Below are 19640 nucleotides of genomic sequence, written 5' to 3'. Positions count from 1 at the left end.
CCCCCCGGCGCTGCGGTGGTACGGCCCGCCCCGCCATGGAGCAGGAGCAGGCCGCGGCCCCGGCGCCAGCCCTGGCCGAGGTGCTGCGGCTGGTGCAGAGCGGCCACGAACCGCCGGGCGTGCGGCGGCCCCACGTCTCGCCCACGGGGGACAGCCCCACGGCCTCCCGCCTGCCGCCCCCCCCCAAGCCCTGGGAGCGGCCCCCGCACGGCTCCGCACACAGGTGACGTAGAAACGTACAAAAAACTTTTAACAAGAAGCGTAAGGGGGGAGGGGCCATCAACCACCGGCGAGTCGCAGGGCGCCTAGCCCGCAGCGCCGGCTGCAGCCAGACCCCCGCCTTCCTCTCCTCCTCCAGGCAGAGGAACGCACCACGGCCACTGTCCGGCTGCCGCGGCGTGCTGGGCTCCGCGGCACCGACCGCGCCCAGGGCGGCCCCGGCTCGGCCTCCTGTGTCCTGCGGCCAAAGCTGCGGCCTCCTGCAGCAGAGCCTTGGGCCTTCCTCGTGAGTCTCAAGCTTATGTCTTGAAATAAAGCAAACAAAATATGTCCAATCACTTTTAACACGTATCCATCATTAAGGCATACGTTTCACAAGGATTTTTCTTCAAAACAATCTTCTTTTTTTCATCATTTCCAGCATTCGTTTCATGCTGGCTCATGACCTCTTCATCTTTGCAGCTGCAGCCAGTGCTCTGAGAACAAAGAACCCCCACCACTCGACCCAGCAGCCCCGTGGGAACAGTGATACTGCTTGATTTCCATACGCCACATCTCAACAGCTAATGATACTTTCAGGAAGTGCAAACAAACTTCAACAGAGCCACATTTCCTCACTGTTCAGCTTGGAAACAACCCTGTCTCAAATACAAAACGTAAAATTAATCTTGCAAACGTTCAAAGAACCTGAGAACTGACTTAAAGGTTGAAACCCGCAGGGGGCAAAAGCAGGGCTGACACATGCCTCTTCCTTCGCAGCATCATCACCACTGTGCTCAAGGACTACTCCACATTGAGCTTTGTTTTTATGTTCATGGCTGCCAGCTCTGCCACAAAGTAACGGAAGACGTGGGGCACAGGGACAACTTCTATGGTATCCACCTTGTTGCAGACAGAGCAGGAGTACCTCCTGTTGCTTGTCACAGAGGAGGAGTGCGGTGGTTTCTCCAGCACAGGAGAAGTCATGCTGCCACAGCTCATGCAGACATAGGCTATGGAGCCATCAGAGCAGTTGAACAGGCGGTCTTGCAGCAAGAAAGATGTGCCATGAGCCAGCAAAGCATCACGCTCCATCTCGCCAAAGCGAATCCCACCTTCCACATTCCTCCCCTTGATAGGCTGGTTGGTGACAGCGTCTCGGGGCCCTGTTGTCCTCACCTGGAACTTGTCTGAGACCATGTGGCGCAGGCGCTGATAATACACCACTCCCACAAAGATCTCTGCTTCCAGCTCCAGGCCACTGATGCCACTGTACATCTTTTCCGTCCCAAAGAAGTTATAACCTGCGCTCACTAAAGTCTCACCAAAATATTTCAAAGCCGAGTTCTTCTCCGTGAAGGTGAAGGGAGTGGCATCATAGGCAACGCCATGCAGTGCCGCTGACTTCCCCGCCATGCTCTCGATTAACATCCCAATGGTCATGCGGGAGGGAAAGCCGTGAGGGTTGAAGAGGATGTCTGGCACTATCCCATTCTCTGTGAACGGCATATCCTCAGCTGGCCAGAGCTGGCTCAGGATACCTTTCTGCCCATGACGGCTGGCAAATTTGTCTCCAACAGTTGGGTTTCGGGGAACCCTCACAGTGATGCAAGCCTTCTTGAATTTCCCAGTGCCACGGTCATTACTGCATAACCTGATGTTGTCTACAATGCCAACTTCCTTATTCCTGTGTAGGTGGAGAAACAATCACAGCAAAGGTGTCAGATGTGCTTTTATCTAGGAAAAGCAAATGAAGGAAAAGAAAACAAACAGCTTCCCAAGTCTCATAAAATGCCTTGGGACAGCTGGGGACACCACCATTCTTGAAAAGTACTATTCAGTAGTGAAGGAAATCAGACTGCATAAGAGTTAGAGCAAGGAAGAAGTACCCTGGCATCACACAAGTACCATTCATCTGCTTTTTCTAATACTAGAAGCATAGCTGCAGGTGATCAGGTAATGTGCCACCCATGATTTAAAATAAAGCTCATTTAAACCACGTTCATCTGTATCACAGTTTTAACTGGGAGACTGCACCCCAGTGCCATTTGTTTGTGTTAAGGCAGCAGTCCCTCTCCCTACCCCCAAGAAATTTGCACCATCTTTGTGGGATATAAAAATGAAGAACTGGGTTCAGTGGAAAGCAAAGAGGAGAGTTCAGAGCAGGAAGAGAAGGCAAAGTGTGAGCTGAGAGGGCTTTGCCAACAAGTTCAGGGTGTGCTGCTTCTCCAGGTGAACCCTCACCCTGATGTTCCATGTGCCCCGTGTCTGCTGCAGGATTTACTGTTGTTACAGAACTTCCAGCCCAAACTCTCCACTCATTTTGGAGATGACAGCTAAGGAATAAATACTCTTTGTCCCATGTTAAGACAAGATTACTCTTCTCCTTTGAAGTCCTAATAAACAGTGTTTGCAGAAGGCCTATACCTAAGTTTAGCTTCTATTTCAAAGCTATTATTTTGCTGTGTTGAAATGCAACCAGGGTACAGGCCATCACCAGAAAAAAAACAGAAATACCCCTACAACCGTGCTGAAGCCAAAGCCTCTGTCCTCTCTCTCCTCCAAGCCACACGTAAGATCTAGCAGTGTCTGCAGCACTTAGGACAGTAGGGAGAACTCCCTCTTAAGGGCCCAGGGTCTCTTGGCAAACTGGGGGCAGCAGCCGACACAGAGCTGGGAACCTTGTCTCTCTGTAGGAACCGAAATAATTATCTTATTTGGACCATCAATAAACAAAAGCTCAATGGCACAGCAGTAAAATGGTTCTCTAGATAAGGAACCTGAACTAAAGCTGGGCTGGCATGAGATAGCTAGGAAACAGGAGCGTGAGGTGGGAGAGCCAAAGAGGGTTCCACAAGTGCAAGGACAGGGCTGAGCTTACAGATCCCCACCACCATGTGCCCAGTCTCTTTGCCATGTTCTGTCACCACGACGACTAATTCTATGAGTCCACAGCAGTCTCCTCAGGACAGCTAAGGCACCACTTATCACAAACAAACCTTCCCAGTAATGCCAATTACTGCGTTACTCAAGTGCTCCTCAAACTACACAGTGTTATCCTCACTCTATCAATGCTGTAGAGAGACACAGACAAAGCCTAAAGTTGTACAGATGACTGGGAGCACAGGATGCATTTAAATATATCAGGTTTTGTCAATGTTTTTGCTTCCCTTCCCTGAAAGAATTAAGAGCATTTTAATGAAAGCCTCAGCAGCCTTCTCTCTTTCAACTGAAGTTAAAAAATCTTGCAAAACTTTGCCCCAAAATATCCCAGGGGGAGGGAAGGGTGTAGTTAACACGTTTTAATCTAGCGGTTTGGAAGCTGCAGTGTTAATAAAAATTGTATTTGAACCCCTAAGCCTGTAACAACTTTTATTACAAGGTTTTCTGGCAAGTCTCTGGGACCAGGCACTTCAGTTTGGGTTTCTGTTTGGTGTTTCTTTGGGTTTTTTCAGGCAGAACACCTTATGTGAGTCAATTAACAAAAAGCTACAGAAAAGGACTGTGGGGCATGTGCAGAGGAACAGTCCTTGGGAGGCAGCAAGATATTTCTGCAAGTTTTTTCTTTTTACTGGCCTCACATTTTCCTCCTGGGAGAAGTCAGGCTCTGCAGCACACATTGGCTTAGAGAAAAGCCATGATACACACACAGGAGTCACCTGCAACATGAACTTCATGCTCCCTCTGTCAAGACATGGACAGTATTGTGAGAAGGAAAGGGAACACCTAGAGGAAAAAACACTGAAGCTCATCAGGGCCAGGAGCTCTCAAGACTGCTCACCACCAAGCATGCGGGGCCAAGAGGGACAAGCTGTACTTACGGATAGTAGATAGTGAAGGTCTCCCCTGTGTTGAGGTTCATGTAGCTGTAGAAAGGGTCCCCAGGCTGTAGGAGAGAGCCAACAAAAGGCAGTCCATCAGCATCCAACTTCTCTGTAACATTCGGATCACCGAGCCTGATGCCAAATACTAAATTGTCGCCTGTCCTGCTGGCTTTAAGGGAAAGGTCAATGCTCTCCATCTTGATAACGCTTCCATAAGCAAACCCTCTCTGCCAGGAAGTTTTGTTCACAATCTAAAAAGAAGAAACAAAGGCCTGTTAAACGCTTGCTAATAACTTCAACAAAGACAGCATTTACATTCCAATCCCATGTGTACCTTTTCAACATTGCCTTCCTAAACAAAGCCTCCCAGCAAGTCACTGGTCCAAATGGCCCACATCTCTTGTAACCCCAGTATTTGCCAATGCTGGAAGCCCTGCTGCTGCCTTGCATAAGGGAGGGAGCTCTGCTCTACTCTCAGTACACCCAGCACTACCTGTGCAAAAACTCTTAACTGCTGTTGCTCCTGTATCTGCCCTAACAGGCTCTGTGGACTAGCAGAAGCAGAAAATGGTCTCTGCTCAGCTAGGTACCACTCTTCTTCCCAGTCCTCCACACCAAACTCCTTTAGAGGACAGCAGGCTCTGTTTTGGTGGCTTACCATTGCATCTTCCATGTCATAGCCGCTGTAGGAGATGACAGCCACAATTGAATTGGTGCCGATCGGGTAGCTGTCCATACCATAATAGTCATACATGCTGGGCCGCACCAGAGGGCTCTGGGGAGTGTGAAGGTGGTACAGCTTGTTATCTGAGCGATCCTTGTAGTTATAAACTGGAAACCCCATGGTTTGCTTTCCTATAAAGAAAGACAGAAAGTTGCATTTATTCAGGATCAATTCAAAGTACATCTGTGTTTCATCCTCTGTGTACCTTGTTAAGAAGAAAGCGGAAGAACAGTTTAGAGGGATTATTGATCTTAAACCCCTTGGAATTTAGTAGTTGTCCTAGTCCAGCTACAAAAGTTTCTAAGAACCACATTACTCAACTCCTTTCACGGCATTTCATAAAGGACTATTTGTAATTTTGTGTCTTCTCTGCAATTTCAAAATCTTCAATCAGGTTGGTATAGTGGTTTTTGGTTTGTTTGGGTTTCTTTTTGTTGCTGTTGGTTGGGGGGCTTTTGTCTCCTCTCCCCAGAGCTTCCCATAGTGAGACACACCTTACTTATTTCCAGGCCAAAAAGTATTTGCTGCTGCAGTATCAATGTATTGACAAGGAAAACAAGTTTTAAACAGTCATGTTGGTACTTTCAGAAAGGTATGAAAAAGTGGTAGTGTTTTAAGGACATCTTTCTGATAATATTGCCAGAAATTTAATCTGCTAGCAATGGTACTGAGGAAATGAGAGTTGCTCTCGAAATCCCTACCTACACACTTAGCATGATTTTTTTTTTTTTTTTACAAAAAATAAGCTTGTTGCACATCACTTGCACCCCAGCAGATTGAAACCCCACTAAATACCGTATCCCAGCTTCTTTCAGACACCAAATAAATCAATTTAAATCTTTCTCAAATAGTTGTCAGAACCTCCCCCCACCCCTCTCCCGCTGCCACAGTGCTGTATTACTCTCTTGCTACAGATGCCAAGCAAGTGTCCTCTCAACAGCTGCACTGTCAAAGACTGCAGCCACTCACTGAAAACAGGTGGCAAGGAAACCTCACACTAACTACTGCAGAGCATCTACTGTAGCTGCTGGTTAGAAGTAGGTTAACCTCTGTCAGTTGTGGGGGATGAGAGGACTGTTGGTAGCACAGCTGTCAGACACAAGCAGCTGGTGCCATGCCCTTCACTTGTCTATACGATCAACAACATCAAATTAAGAAAAAAAACCAAACAAAACTTACTTTAGTAACATGAGTGCAATGACCTAGAACTGCCCACTGGAAGGCAGCCAGGATGATGAACTTCATTTACTTTGCCATAAAAAAAATAGCTGTTCAGAAATGTCAGTGTTGAAACGACGACTGGAAAGAGCTGTTATTTGGGAATGCAGGAAGACACAAGAGAGAATTTTTTGCCCCCCCCCTCTTCCTTCTTGCCCACGGACTTGTAGCACCTAATAAGTAAATATTTTAAGTACTACAGCACTTACCCATCTGGCACTGGTACATGTTTCTTGGACTTTGGTTGTGGTCAGAGAATGGGATGAGATTGGCCACCACGCTCAGAATGCTGTGAGGGAAGAGCTCCTGGTGAGTGGTCACTTTGGGTTCCACCTCTGACTCCAGCGAGGCCACATTCATGAAGATCTGCAAGCATCAAATGGGACAATGCTCACTTGCTTCCTTCTTTTAAAGGGAAGGAAGCAAAACAAAGCTGCCTCAATGTCTTTTTTTATTCATTTCAGTTTTAGCTGTGGTTGTTGCCTTCACCTTAGTGAATTAGCGGGCAAGAAAAATATCAGACAGCTATTAAACTACTTATCACAATCACTGACCAACTGCAAGGAAAGCAAGCATGGGAATACAAAAACTCCTTCCTGTCTCCTGTTTTGATTGTTCCAAATGGCCAATTTCTCTGGCAAGCCAGTGCTTGGCTGCCCGCAGCCAATTTGGAGAACACAATGTAACAGAGGTGAGACCATACACACAAGACAGCAATCCTTCACCTTAAAAGCTTTGCAAAGTTAGTACTGAGAAAGCAGCTTTCAGTATTTCAAAAAGATCCCTACAATCCATCTAAGGCATGGAAACCAATTAGCACAAGGTGAGAAAAACCTTTGGCCACCTATTCTAGTTGTTCAACACAAGCTCCCTATGTCCAACCCTCAGCTGCTTTCACAAATATTTCACAAAAAAACCCACATTGTTTTTGATGCCAGGTACATCTGTAATAGTCAGCACTTTATAAAAGAAATAGGCAAACCCCACCTGTTCCAGAGTACCGATCCATTCAGTCCTTCCATAGAACAGGTTTCTGACAGGCCGCACCATCCGGCAAGGGGTAGTAAAAATGAACAACCCAGGATAGAGGCTGGGTTTTCCCGTCATTGGGATAAGGACCACTTCTGCCCGTGCAGGAAACCTCTTCTCTTGTGTTATCTGTTTGTAAAAAGAAATACCGATTTAGAAACAGAAACCAACACTGGTTTAGTTAAGCTGAATCCAACACAATGAAAACATCAACCAAAGGTGTAGCTACTAATATAAAATGCCAGAGAACATTTAAAAATACTTCTAGAAAAGTCTCCACCAAAGAAAGGACTGAATAAGTCTATCTTACCTTTTTCAAGAAAAAACGACTTCATAAACCAGCAGACCAAACATATGGATATAAGCAAGAAAAACAGAAACGCCCACTCCAACACTAGCATACAGTCAAAGATAACTTACTGGTTCAGATAAAAAAAACCACCCAACAAATTAATGGAAGTTTTAAAATACAATTCCAAACATGCCTATTTTTGACCACTGCATATTGAGGTTGTTTAGCTAGGAAACATTTTAGACAAGACAACCTTGAAACGGCGAAGGGTTTCTGCAATCTCAGGAGCCAACTCCCGCTCCACCCAGCCCACTACAGAGCCGTCCAGCACAACTCTGTAACACTCTGTGTAAGGCTTGCTTGGAGTTGCATCGATGGGGGTGACACCTGTAAGAGGGGGTCAGTAGAAGGAACAGTCAAAAAAGCAAAGAAAACACAGAAGTCATTTCTGCAGGAAGACTCAATCCACACCAAAAAGCTTTCCGAGACATCAAAAAATTTCAGATTGACAGGGCAAAGCTGTAGATCACTTAGTGGAAAATACGAAGCATGCACCACTAAGAATGCCATTTCCCTCCTCACTTTTCTGACTGAATAAGGACTCCCATTACTGTGGTAATCACAAGTGAGCTGCAGTTTAATTCAAGTCATCAGCAGCATTAGAAAGTCACTGCTTGGTCCAATTTCTTAGAGCTTGTACTGTGCAACCCCTTGTGCTTAAGTGAACATCTTCACTCTACAGCACAAAGCTAAGGGAGATTTACACTGAACTTTATGGTCTCCAAAAGGCTGACACACCTGTAGAAGCAAGGTGCTACATACCACTAAGCAGAAGCACAGCAAGTACAGGTTTAACTCGATTTCACCTTCTCAACAGTGTACAGTGATGGTATCTGGAGAACCTTGCCCAGATACAAGTTTGCAGAGCAGAAAGGTGAAAAGGAAGACTGCTTTGTTCAGTGATCAAGCCAGTAAAACATACCAAGGGAACATAACAAGGGTGGAATGTCTGTCACAGGTGCCATCTCTGTCACTATTTCACACACAGCTGTCATGTGGTTCATCAGACCGCAGGGTTCTCCATCTGGGGTGTCCACAGGGCACAGGAACCCCCAGGATTCAGGCAGCAGCTTGCGGACAGTTGTAGTTCTCATTTGGGAAAATGCTGCCCCTCTGTGTATGCAGCGGAAGTGGGAAAGGTAACGAATGAAATTTAGCTTGTCACCCACCACACACAGACCACTGTCCTGTAACATGCCCAGGCCTGGGGAACAAAATGGAAATTTTATGTCAGGATGTCATTCAGCTGTAACAAATTAAGTATGATGTTATAAGGCAGTTCCTTATTTTTCACTGACAAGCCCTAAAGATGCTTACACAGGACGCCGACAACAGAAAGCACTTGTGCTGTTGCTCGTGCACAGGCAACTCTGTGTCCTGTAAGAGGCCCAGAGACTGAATTACAAGCTATTGCTTAAAATCCAGCTCCTTTTAGAAACACGTAAAAGTCATTCCCAGTGCAGTGACTTGGGGATTTGCAGCTGGTACTTTGTACTGAAGGTCTATGGCCTTCTGATTTCATTGCATTTTCTAGTCAACATTCCATTACATCACCACACTAGGCACTTCAGGGAAGCACCAGGTGAATTTGAAATTACATTAGTGAAGGCATTTCTCTCCATTTAAGATCACATGACCAGTGGGGCTGTCCTGACACATAAATGCCCCTTCTCTGTCTTACACTGCACCTTTTATGAAGAAATAAGTCTTTGGAGGAAAAAAATATGGTTGTTGTTTTAGACAATGCTAAATTTAGTTTCAACTGTTTATCTGAGTAGAGGCTTTGCTTTAATAGCTAACCTGTTTACACCATGCATACAGTCTATGCCTGAGGAGAAATCTTGCCTTTCTCTTAACTATTCCTTTGCTCAAACCACTTTCACTAATTCAGTTATGCCTGCATAAAAGCAGCTGTTTTCAGTTAAGAGCTCAGTTTTATGTTGTCTCTCATCCTGTTTAGCAGGAAAAAAAAAAAGGCTTCTTCAGCCTGAAGATTTACCCGTTTTAGATCGCAGGTTACCAGTTGCCAGAAGATATTCAAATGGCTTGGTAAAGTCTGTTGCCAGGCCGAATGCCTTCACCAAGCTGTCTGCATTTATGCTGATATCTGCCTTTTCTGTTTTTTTCTCCAAAACAAACTTAACAGATTGAAGCCAGCTTTCAAGCCTCTCCTATGGTTTAAAAGTGAGAGATTTAAATTTAAAACAGGAAAATAAAAGCTCAAGGTAAAACTTCAGATCAGTTGGATGTGCTACAGAAATCCTCTGAAATCAGCAGGATGGACAACTTTTAGCGAGCTGAAAGTTCCAGCTGTTTCCCACACCAACTTCATTTTATCAAAACACTTCACACCAACACAGACTTGTACAGAAAAACCCCATCCAACAACTTAGTAATCAATCCCACCCAGACTAGTGACGAGCCTGGCAAACAAAGTACAATAACAGAATTTCATAAACAAAACCAAAACCAGAAACTGTACTATAATCTGACCGCAAGAATAACTCTACTGATTAGCCTGCTAAATACAGTGATGAAGTAAACCCAAATTATTAAGTAAGTTTAGATACCAAAACTTGAAGGCCATGGACACACAGTACTCAGATGTTGCTGAGATAATGGACTGGATTTTCATTTAAACTGTAGTTTGATCACTGCTGTGATCTTTGATACTATATAGAAACAGGGAAAAGGACATAAGTTAGCCAAGAATGCTTTGAACTCTTAGTAAAAATCTACTCTATACAGCCACACTGTGTCTAACTGTATGCTCTATAGTCTATGTAGGATCTTTACATTCAAAAAGGGGCTGTTAACTCACTCCCTCTGCTGATCTGACAGGCCCAGGCAGGAAAGCAGCCTTACCTGGTTCCTGGCGGCAGTTCCATATAGGGCTAAAATGCTTCACAGAACTCACTATTTTATTTCTAAACTCACTGAAACCACTCAAGTATTAGAGAGGTTTTAGTACCCTTTCAGAAAAACAATGCTAAAGAAAATTTCAGCTAAACCAGAAAAGAACAGTTAAAAAAAAATATCTAATAACTCAGAGAAGTATCTTTACTTAGGGATGGGAACTACTGCTTCACAACAATTTTCATGGGATAGGCAAGCTTCTGAACAGGAATACCTTCCTCCTGGCAACCTGCAATGACGAATCCCTAGAAATAAACTGAATTCAAATTGAATTGGAAGAGAACAGGAAACTGCCTTTTTACATCACCGGTGATACATTAACTCTGTAAGTCAGAAGCATGCTATCAACTTCTTGATCGATAAAGGAATTTAAAGATGGAAGAGCGACGACATCATGAATCATCACTTTTGGAAGATAGGGGGTGTGGGTGGGGAGCAGTTATTGTCTTACATGGCCATGTGAAACAGCAGCAATACCACAGGCAGGTCTCCACCACTCCCATATCAATCAATACAACAGAAGTACGCTCTTTCCAAACCTTCTTCAAACACCAGAAGGATTCATATTCCTCCTTCCTGAGACTCCCACCCTGAATGGGGCACTTTCATTTGCTCTGGAAGGCTATGAAGCTCTGTATTCCAGGTTCCAGGTTTTGTACAGGCTGTTCTTCAGCATATTCAGCACCCTACACTGAGACAGCCAAGCCTTCCTCAACTACACTGCCTGGTCAGACTACATCCAGCATGCTCTCAGCCTTCATAGCACACCCAGGCTGCCCAGCCTGGCCTCCAGACTTCTCCTGTCCCCATGGTCACTGTGGGGTCAGGACTGGACAACCAATACATTCACAGGTTTAAACCCCACAAGACCTTACCTTTAAGAACATAAGGAAAAGCTGTCCTGGGGTAAGCACTTCTTGATTCATCAGACTGTCTGGGTTATCCTCCATGCACTCCCCTTTGGCAAAAGCATACAGCTTCCGGGTCATCATACAGAGCAGGTAGAATTTTTCAGTTCTGTCTGTCAGGTGTATGCAGATACACTTGCTGGAGGAAGAAAGGAGGACAGCTAACACTGTCTCTTCATGCTAGCAGTTCTTCAAGTTTTTCCTAAGTAATTTTTTTTTTTTTTTGGCTAAAAAGCCTGACAAGGCACAGGCTTTTCCAGTTGCCCTTAGAAGAAAATTTCAAGAAATAATAATAAAACCCCCACAAATCCAGAGATGGAGCTGAAAACCAATCAACTTGCCTTTTAAGGGGCTAGTTTTATTAGGGATATACCTGGATGATTAGATGAAAATGAACCTTGTGGAAGACTGATTTTACACACCCTGACGTCAGATGTCCTTGTAAGTACAGTTCATGTAAACAGGTATTTAAGTTAGGACCAGTCAACAGCTGGGGTCTGCATGTTATTTTACAGTAGCTGTGACACCAAACACACACAGGCACATATCCACATACGTGCACCCCACCCCGAATCTGAGCTGCTTCTGTCAACGCTATCAGTGTCCTGCTGCAGAAAACCCAAATGCCCACTGCTATCAACCCATGTGTGGAAAACTTTGGGCTGAACACCACTCTAGCATAAGCAAAAAGGCAAGCCCCACCTAATTCTCACTAAAGCTGATCCAGTGCTGCCCAAGATGCTTGAGATCACTTGCACTCCAAGACACAATAGTCTTGTGTCAGCACTCAGAGATTGTTACAGCTTTTCACTTCTGCCCTACGTCGCCCTCTACTGAAGCCTTCGCAACGAAAATCGGAGCGATTCCAACTTTCCTGAAAGTACCCATTCACATCCTAGGTACAACGTTCTGTGCTTCCAGCTGGTCTATGGACTTTTAAGTGGCCCTCTGAGGCACATGCAGGCCGACCTTGTGTTTCCAGCAACCTGACCACTCCCTATGTACTCGAGGACCTGGGCACCCCAAATGATCCTTTTCCTGTGCTAAAAATCCTCTTAAAGAGCAAACACATAATTTACTAGGAAAATAAATTATTTAGTTGAATGCCTGTCACACCAACAGTCTCAAAGCCAGCTCTTCCTTCCTTTCTAACTTATTCCATGGAAGAAGCAAGATTTTACAGCATCTAATTACCATTTTAAAAGATAAATGTAATTCTTGTCATAGCTGCCAATGACTGTGTGACACTAATAAAGTGTTGCAAATTGCAGTGCTTCTGTTCAACGGCCTCAAGCAGTCACAGACCTAGTTTTAACCTTCTCTTTTTAAATATTCTTATTTTTCATCAAATACATCAGAAAATCGTATCTAAATAGCAAGTGACACCTGAAATCATTTTGGGGATACCTGTATCAACCCACTAAAACACATATTTCTGAACACCACAAAGATTATCGGAACAACCTGGAGTCTTATCAGAAACTGTCCCTGGCTATTGTTCTATAAATGCATGTGAAAACCGTAACAAAGCCTGATGCCATACGGCAGAGCACTCTTAAACCTGCCTATAATTTCAATATACACTGAATCACATGCTCCTACATGCATACATACATACTTCAAAATGAAATCTGCCACCTGTTCATTGCTGTACCACTCAGGAAGGTTAAGTTTTACTCTGAAGCTCCTTCCCAGGTATTCGAGGACATTCTGCTGTGTCAAACAGCCTGCATCCACTACTGCTCTCATCATCTCAGTAACGCAGTTCACATAAAAGGTGTCACTTTCCTTTTCTTTGACCAACTCTTCAAAAATCTTGTAGTCTGGGAAATTAACTAATGCCTGAAAGACAGATGTGTATCAGATCAGAAAAACATGTCATAGCAGCACCTGTCCATACAATACAGCAAAAGAACTAGGGCACCCCACTAACCTAGGTTTCCAGTCCTCTGGAAATATCTTTCCACCATGCAAATGGAAAAATACCCTGGCATTGAGGTGCTTAGAGAGTAACGCAGAGGATATTCATACCTCGATGATGATCACAAGTACTCCCAATCCAATGAGACCCTTGGAAAAAATGGAACTTGCACCCTCAAAATTTACAGGTTTCTTTTGTTTAGGTAAAAATTACTACTATCTTTACAGAATGAATTCACATGGAAACATGAATTTAATTCACCATTGTCTCAAGCTGCTACTTCTCATGAAAACCAAAAGGCAATTCAGCTCATACCTAAATCCAACATTCTTAGTTAGCTCTTTGTGTTATAATGGCTTCCTAATAGTTTTCTAATTGTCAGAGTTAAGCAAGTACTCTGTCCACCAATGACTTCTGTATTTACTGACAAATGTGCCTCAACCTTAAGTAACTATTTGTTCATTACATTTAAGCAAGCTTCAAAAAGTTCAGGAAAAATTGAAGGCTACATGAAAAACCAAGGTAGATTTCTTTATGAATGGGGGCAATGTAAGCTCAGTTCTGCTGCTTGGTAGTCATGATACAAACAATCTGGAAGCAGCCTGAGCACATGCTGCCTCTTGTACAATAGAGAGCACTGGGATGACCACACAGCAAGAAGACACCAGAATTACAGCCAGAACAGAAGCCACAGCAGGACCTGGATGGGCCACAGGAAACAAGTACAGTGATGCAGGGGGAGGGTGGATGCTAACCCACCATGACTACTTATGGCAGAATTTGAACTTCAGACAAACAGCCTGCTTATCCTGAGATCCCATGAGCTACCAGAAAGTTAGTACAATTTCTTTGCATATTAAAACAACAGCTAATCAGCTACTTTTGGCAACTACTTTCGCTGAAACAGAAGTTAAAGAAAAGCATTCAAGGAAAAGTGAAATGCATTCTGCAACAGCAATGTGAATACAGCAGGCTGAAAGATACAAATTCACCAAGGTCGATCTACACGATGCTTCCATCATGTAGCCACTGATTTGCTCTAACAATTTGCTGCTGTAGCTGAAATACACTGCTGAAGTGCTCTGCATCTGCCACCAGAGAAAGCATGCTTTTACATGGTAATTTAAAAAGTCTTGGCTCAAGTGAAACTTTTGCCTGCTATCCAAAGAACACTTTACATCCATCAAATGTGCTCAAACAGACCCTTCCAGATCTTCACTGCTTCCAGTTCCAATCAGAAACAGCATTCTATTTTTCTCCTTACAAACAAACAAAAAAAAAATCCATTCACTGTTTACTTTCAGATGGGACAACCTGACTTCAATCATTAATGTTTTTCACTCACCAAACACTCAAGCTGTCATCCTGATCTTTCACATTAGGTGACAAACATTTATATCCTCCAAGAGCTATTCATCCAGAGCCTTTATCAGCAAAAAGCCATGAAACCCATGCGTAACTCTCCCCTCCTCTCCTGACTCCCCCCTCCACATTCCTTTTACATTCCTGTTACATTACAGGCATAAACCTGGTTTCGACTGTAGTTCTTCAGTCACTATAGGAAGGATGACTGAACATACTTAACATGGAATTAGCTTCTTCTTGTTACTTAAATAAAAATGCTTAGCAAAACTGCCGTATTTATTCAACACAGAAAGCACGAGCATTAAGTGTTTACCTTCAGAGCAAATCCCAAAGGAAGGAAGAACAACTCTTTCTGAAAAATGAAATTCAACATGACACAACCATTTTCCAAGTAGTGAAGGTTCATGTTTATTGCAGTGTGCTCATCCTTAACACAGTGCATCACTACTCCTGCAAAAATTAACACAAGCAAAGAACAACATGAGCTGTTACAAAACCAACCAGCTGCATTGCTGTGACATGTTCAAACAGGTGTGAGACAATTCATGAGAGAAACTTTGGTACTTCGTGGCTGAGAACAGGAGGTAGATAACTAGCTGCAGCATCAGTCTGCCATTTCAAATAAATCTACCAGCTCAATTCAGTTCTTAGTGGACAAATGTCACAGGACAGCCAGCACACTTGCTGAGAGGCTTGGAAGATGCATAAAGTTTTCTTGAAAAGGAAAGCCCCAGGCCCCAACTATTCTGCCTGTAACTTTAGGTTGTAAGATACAGCAACACACAAGTGCTCTTCCTAATTGTACTCCGGTCATTTTCACATCCCTGTGTTCGGGGCGGTACCCGCGTTTCCTGGTCCTGCCCCCTGCTATCCACTGCAGGACAAAGAAAAATGAAACAAATGGGACCGTTTAAACTGGCACTGCCTTGAAATGAATTAACGTGGAATTATGGTGTGTGCTCAAGCACCACGGTCCAGTCAAAGCAGCAGCTAGTAACACCGGAGTTTAAAAACTAACTTTTCTGGCTTAATTTTAAACTCCTTTTACTTAGTGTACATGACAAAGGTATGGGTCAGCCAAGGATCTAGTTAACCTGCTTTCATGTACATTAATCTGCCATCTTGAAGTATGGATAAACAAATTCCATTAAATCAGTCCAGTTCAGAAGTTTACACTGACTTCTACTGAAGACAGGGTTTTAGTTACACCTTCCACAAACCAAAAGGTTACAGGTACTGTGAGGCCTGGAACACACCACCTCACTCAGCATGGTTAGCTCAGACAGCTCCCACAAGGCAAGCACCTGCCTCATGCTTGCACCACCACAGCAGTGCTCACCCTGTATTTTTATATTTACTAAACCCCAGAAACATCATACAAGAACTACAGTAAAACAAACTACCAGGAGTTAGCTAGGTCACTCCTGTTTGTCCCAAGCAGTTACTAGCAGGATGCTGCAGGAAACTGTTCAGCTTACCGTACTCCGTGAAACCAGGGCCTCTGTTTTTCCATTTGTGTCTTGTCATCGCAAGAGGGAAATTTCGCCTGGGCATAATCAGCATCCTAATAACTTTTTCTAAGCCATTAATTATGAAGTAGCCTCCCATTTCCTTGCAGGAGAACAAAAATTACTTTAACATGCTTAGAAACTCATAACCCAGCATTTAAAGAAAGAGACAAAACCGCTTGTATTATACTGTGTTATACAGTAAACACAAAAATGTAGTGTTTTAACTTGAAACACATAGCAAGACATACGTTTCAGCATTGCATTTGGAAAGGCTGCACTCCTTGCCAGTGACTATTAAGTATAAATGTAGCATAAAGTGCAAGGAAAGGGATGCATATTCCACAATTTAAAGGAAGGAAGAAAAAAACAAACCCAACAAAAAAACCCTGTGTGGTCAACTGAGTGGATTTGGAGAGCTGATGTTAACTATTTTTTTAATAAATAGTCTGAAGCTCTCATTCTGAGTTTATAAACCAGAGGGATTTTCAGTGCAGAAAATCTCCTTCTGGTCACATACAAACTTAACACTGATAAATGTATAGCTCCCCAAATGGTATGGCATTAGACACAAGGTGTTTCAGCAGCAAGTAATACCATGAATAAAGATACAAGTGGCATACTACGGGGGCAGCAATAGTATGCCACTATAGAACTTCTTTCATAGCTTGCTCACTCTTTTTGTGAGCGCAAAATACAGCACTAAATAATTCTGTACTCAGTTACCGACAGCTGACATGCTACTGGGGAGACAAGGAAAGAGCTGCCAAAGACAACTGAGAATAAAAATGTCTCTTTCAATGTCTGTTCTCTGAATCTTTGTCTCCAGATGCCCATTCACAGCAACACAGCCTCAGCTGCTGGTTAGCAGTTGAGAAATCATACACTGGAACTGCAGGTGTGAGCACGAAACAGATCCCTCTATTCAAAGACAGCTATGACTGCAGTTTTTTCAAGATGCTGTATGGAACCACCGTAAACTGGGTATGTTCAGAGAAAACAGCAAGCGGAACTTGAAACAAAATATAAATGCTCAAGTCTTGTAAAAAGAAGCTGGTCTGATACACTGCTCATGTAAAACGCAGATTTTCCTGACCCACCAAATCCCCATTACCTCTTCCTCCTCATGGTGCTGCATGAGCTCTTGCGGAGAAAGATTATAGAGATTGCACAATTTGGACTTCACCATGATTGGAATGTACCCCAGGGGCTGTTTAATAGTCCCTTGTAGCTCACCATTCACCGACCAGCTAATGTCAGCCTAAAATGACACAATGCAAAGAGTGAGCAAATTAAGTCGCCCTTTTAATCTTTCCTGCTATATCAACCATACATTTAATATAACCACAACCTGTTTAACAAACTTCTGTTGCTGTAAAATGTAATAATACAAAGCAGAACTAGTAGATACATGCATAAAGATGATGCTCTGGAAAACAGTCAACGTGGGTTTACAGGTTGAAGAAAATCATACAAGCCTAGAAGAAGGTGAAGAAGCTGTTTAGTAGAGTGGAACAAAGTTGATAGAGCCTACTTTGCCTTTCAGACACTTCAACAGAGCAGTCTAAATAAAAAAAGGCAGCCACAGGATAGGAAAGGAAACCTCAGAAGTTAGTTAACAGCTAGAAGAAAAAGTGGAAGAAAACAGAAAGCGCTCAGTGAGAGGACTTCCAAACTACAAGCTTGCAGAGACCTTTCCTAAGATTTGTTCACTTAACATGTTCACAGGTAATCTGAAAAGTGAGAAAGAAAAGTGTGTGTGAAAGAAAATGATTTATCAACAGTAACAAGATCCGGCAGCACACATGCAGGAGGACTCCTTTATCGTACAAAACAAGGTAATGAAATGCACTGCAGGCATAAACAATCCTAACATTATATGCAGGATGACAGGCTTTAAAAGAGCTGCTGCCACACAGGAAAGAAACATCAGCATAGGTTAACTGAGCCTTAGGGATTACTAGGGAAGGGAAGTGTTACTGTGCCCCTCTAAATCCACAGTGCAGCCTCACACTGACACCTCTGCACAGTTCTGGTCTCCAGCTTAAGCGATGACTACAGGTACAAAGTGGCTCCCATAGCAGCAGCAGCTCAGCAGACAGGGGCCTGCTTCTCACCTTGGGGAAATGAGAAGGGCAGAAGAATCTAAGGGAGGGGTACATGGTTAAAGGCAGCTCAGTGGCAACAAGAAATGATTACACACTGCTGATTGCTGGGCAAGGGCTGGCAGCAGGAGAGACTAACCAAACCTGTCCCAGCACAAGGCAGTACCTTCTCACACAAGGCACAGCAAAATGTTTTGTTCCAACTGTTCCAAGCACTTACAACTAAACATACACTGGAAAAACTGATGGGAAAGAAAAATAAAAGCACCTCTAGCTCAGGAAAACCCCAGAGTCACTGGGGAAATGGCAGTGAACAATCTCTGACTGCTCCACTTTCATCTTCACATAAGATGCTACACTTACAGTAGCTTTTATGACTGTTAAGTTGTAATGCTTCGGACAAAGAAGAAAAAAAAGGCTGAAATCGCAAGCAAACATTCCTTTGCACCGGGTGCCTCATGCAAACGAACAGCTCAGACACAACTGCACAACTTTAAATGAAAGCAGCAATGGCTGCGCGCTCCTTTCACGGTACAAAGGAGAACACTTGTTGGAGGTGCTTCTCCTTCTATAGGGAAATTTCAGAGCAATTCAGGATGAACATATGATGTGAACAAGAGCGATTCACAACCGCTGACTTCCATGCGGCAGCAACACTGCTTTTGAAATCAGGGTTCCCGCAGGAGCAAGGTATGGCCTGCCATGCTCTCTGGGATGACACAGTCTCCTTCCTCGGAGCACCGCCGGGGCCCGTGTGGAGGTAGTGCGGCAGAGCAGGGCCCGGTGCGGGGCGCAGCTCCCGCCCCCCTCGCGGCGGACGGCACCGGGCGGGGGGTCGCTCGCCAGAGCCCTCAGGGACGCGGGAGGGGCCGTGCCCCCCAGGGCTTCCCCGCGGGGCAGGGACCGCGCGGGGCGGGCGGCAGCCGGGCACTCACCACGATGCGGCCGCGGTAGGTGCTGCGCAGGCCGCGGCACTCGGCGGGGAACACCCTGCGCTCCTGGCACAGCGCGCCGGCCGGCACGGCGGGGGGGGCGAGGGACACCCCCGCCAGAGTCAGCGTCACCCGGCTGTCCTTCAGCGCCAGCTCCAGCGGACACAGCTCCTGCAACGGCACCGGCACCGGCTGCAGCGCGGCGGGGAGCGGCGGCAGCCCACAGCCCGCAGGCCCAGGCCCACAGGCCGTGAGGCCGCAGGCCCAGGCCCGGCCCACCCTGCTTCGCCCCCCAAACCTGCACGGCGCGGTAGACGCCCTCGCTGACGGCGTAGTTGAAGGACCTGATGTGGGCACCGGCCAAGTCGCGCCGGGCCCCGCTGCTGCGCGGCGGCCGCGGCCGCAGCCGGTGGGGGTCGGGGTCCGCGCTGCGCTCCGCCATGCCCGCCCGCCGCGCGCCGCCTCACCGCGGGAAACGGCGCGAGCACTGGGGGGCGCTGGGGGGCGCTGCGGCACAAACGGCCGCGTGCGGCGAGCGCGCCTGCGCACGCCCCCCCCCTTCCCCTCTCCCCTCCCCTCCCCCCTCCCCCCTCCCCCCCCCCCCCCCTCCCCCCCCCTCCCCCCCTCCCCTCCCCCCACC

General features: G+C 45.4%; 2 protein-coding genes across 3 annotated transcripts; one reads left to right on the top strand and one right to left on the bottom strand.

Moving 5' to 3' along the window:
* Positions 1-7: 7 nt before the first annotated feature.
* On the top strand, positions 8-790 carry C12H6orf226 (chromosome 12 C6orf226 homolog). The gene is made up of 2 exons (XM_037405457.1): positions 8-223; positions 682-790. The coding sequence occupies exons 1-2, from the start codon at positions 36-38 to the stop codon at positions 746-748; spliced, it is 255 nt and encodes an 84-aa protein (XP_037261354.1). The 5' UTR covers positions 8-35; the 3' UTR covers positions 749-790.
* Positions 230-19471, bottom strand: POLR1B (RNA polymerase I subunit B). Of its 2 annotated transcripts, XM_037405455.1 has the most exons (15): positions 19299-19471; positions 19004-19171; positions 17078-17224; positions 15934-16066; positions 14769-14905; positions 12788-13011; positions 11137-11308; positions 9345-9516; positions 8268-8549; positions 7539-7672; positions 6952-7122; positions 6174-6330; positions 4681-4877; positions 4020-4273; positions 230-1885 (listed from the first exon to the last, which is right to left on the bottom strand). In XM_037405455.1, the coding sequence occupies exons 1-15, from the start codon at positions 19440-19442 to the stop codon at positions 1003-1005; spliced, it is 3375 nt and encodes a 1124-aa protein (XP_037261352.1). In that variant the 5' UTR covers positions 19443-19471; the 3' UTR covers positions 230-1002. The 2 variants fall into 2 exon arrangements, with proteins under 2 accessions (XP_037261352.1, XP_037261353.1); XM_037405456.1 differs by lacking the exons at positions 15934-16066; positions 19004-19171; positions 19299-19471 and having other exon boundaries at positions 17078-17149.
* Between the last annotated feature and the right edge of the window lie 169 nt (positions 19472-19640).

Source organism: Falco rusticolus, chromosome 12 (assembly GCF_015220075.1).
Source record: "Falco rusticolus isolate bFalRus1 chromosome 12, bFalRus1.pri, whole genome shotgun sequence".
NCBI lineage: Eukaryota > Metazoa > Chordata > Aves > Falconiformes > Falconidae > Falco > Falco rusticolus.
Note: the sequence above shows the minus strand (reverse complement) of the source record. Positions and strands in the feature narration are given on the sequence as shown.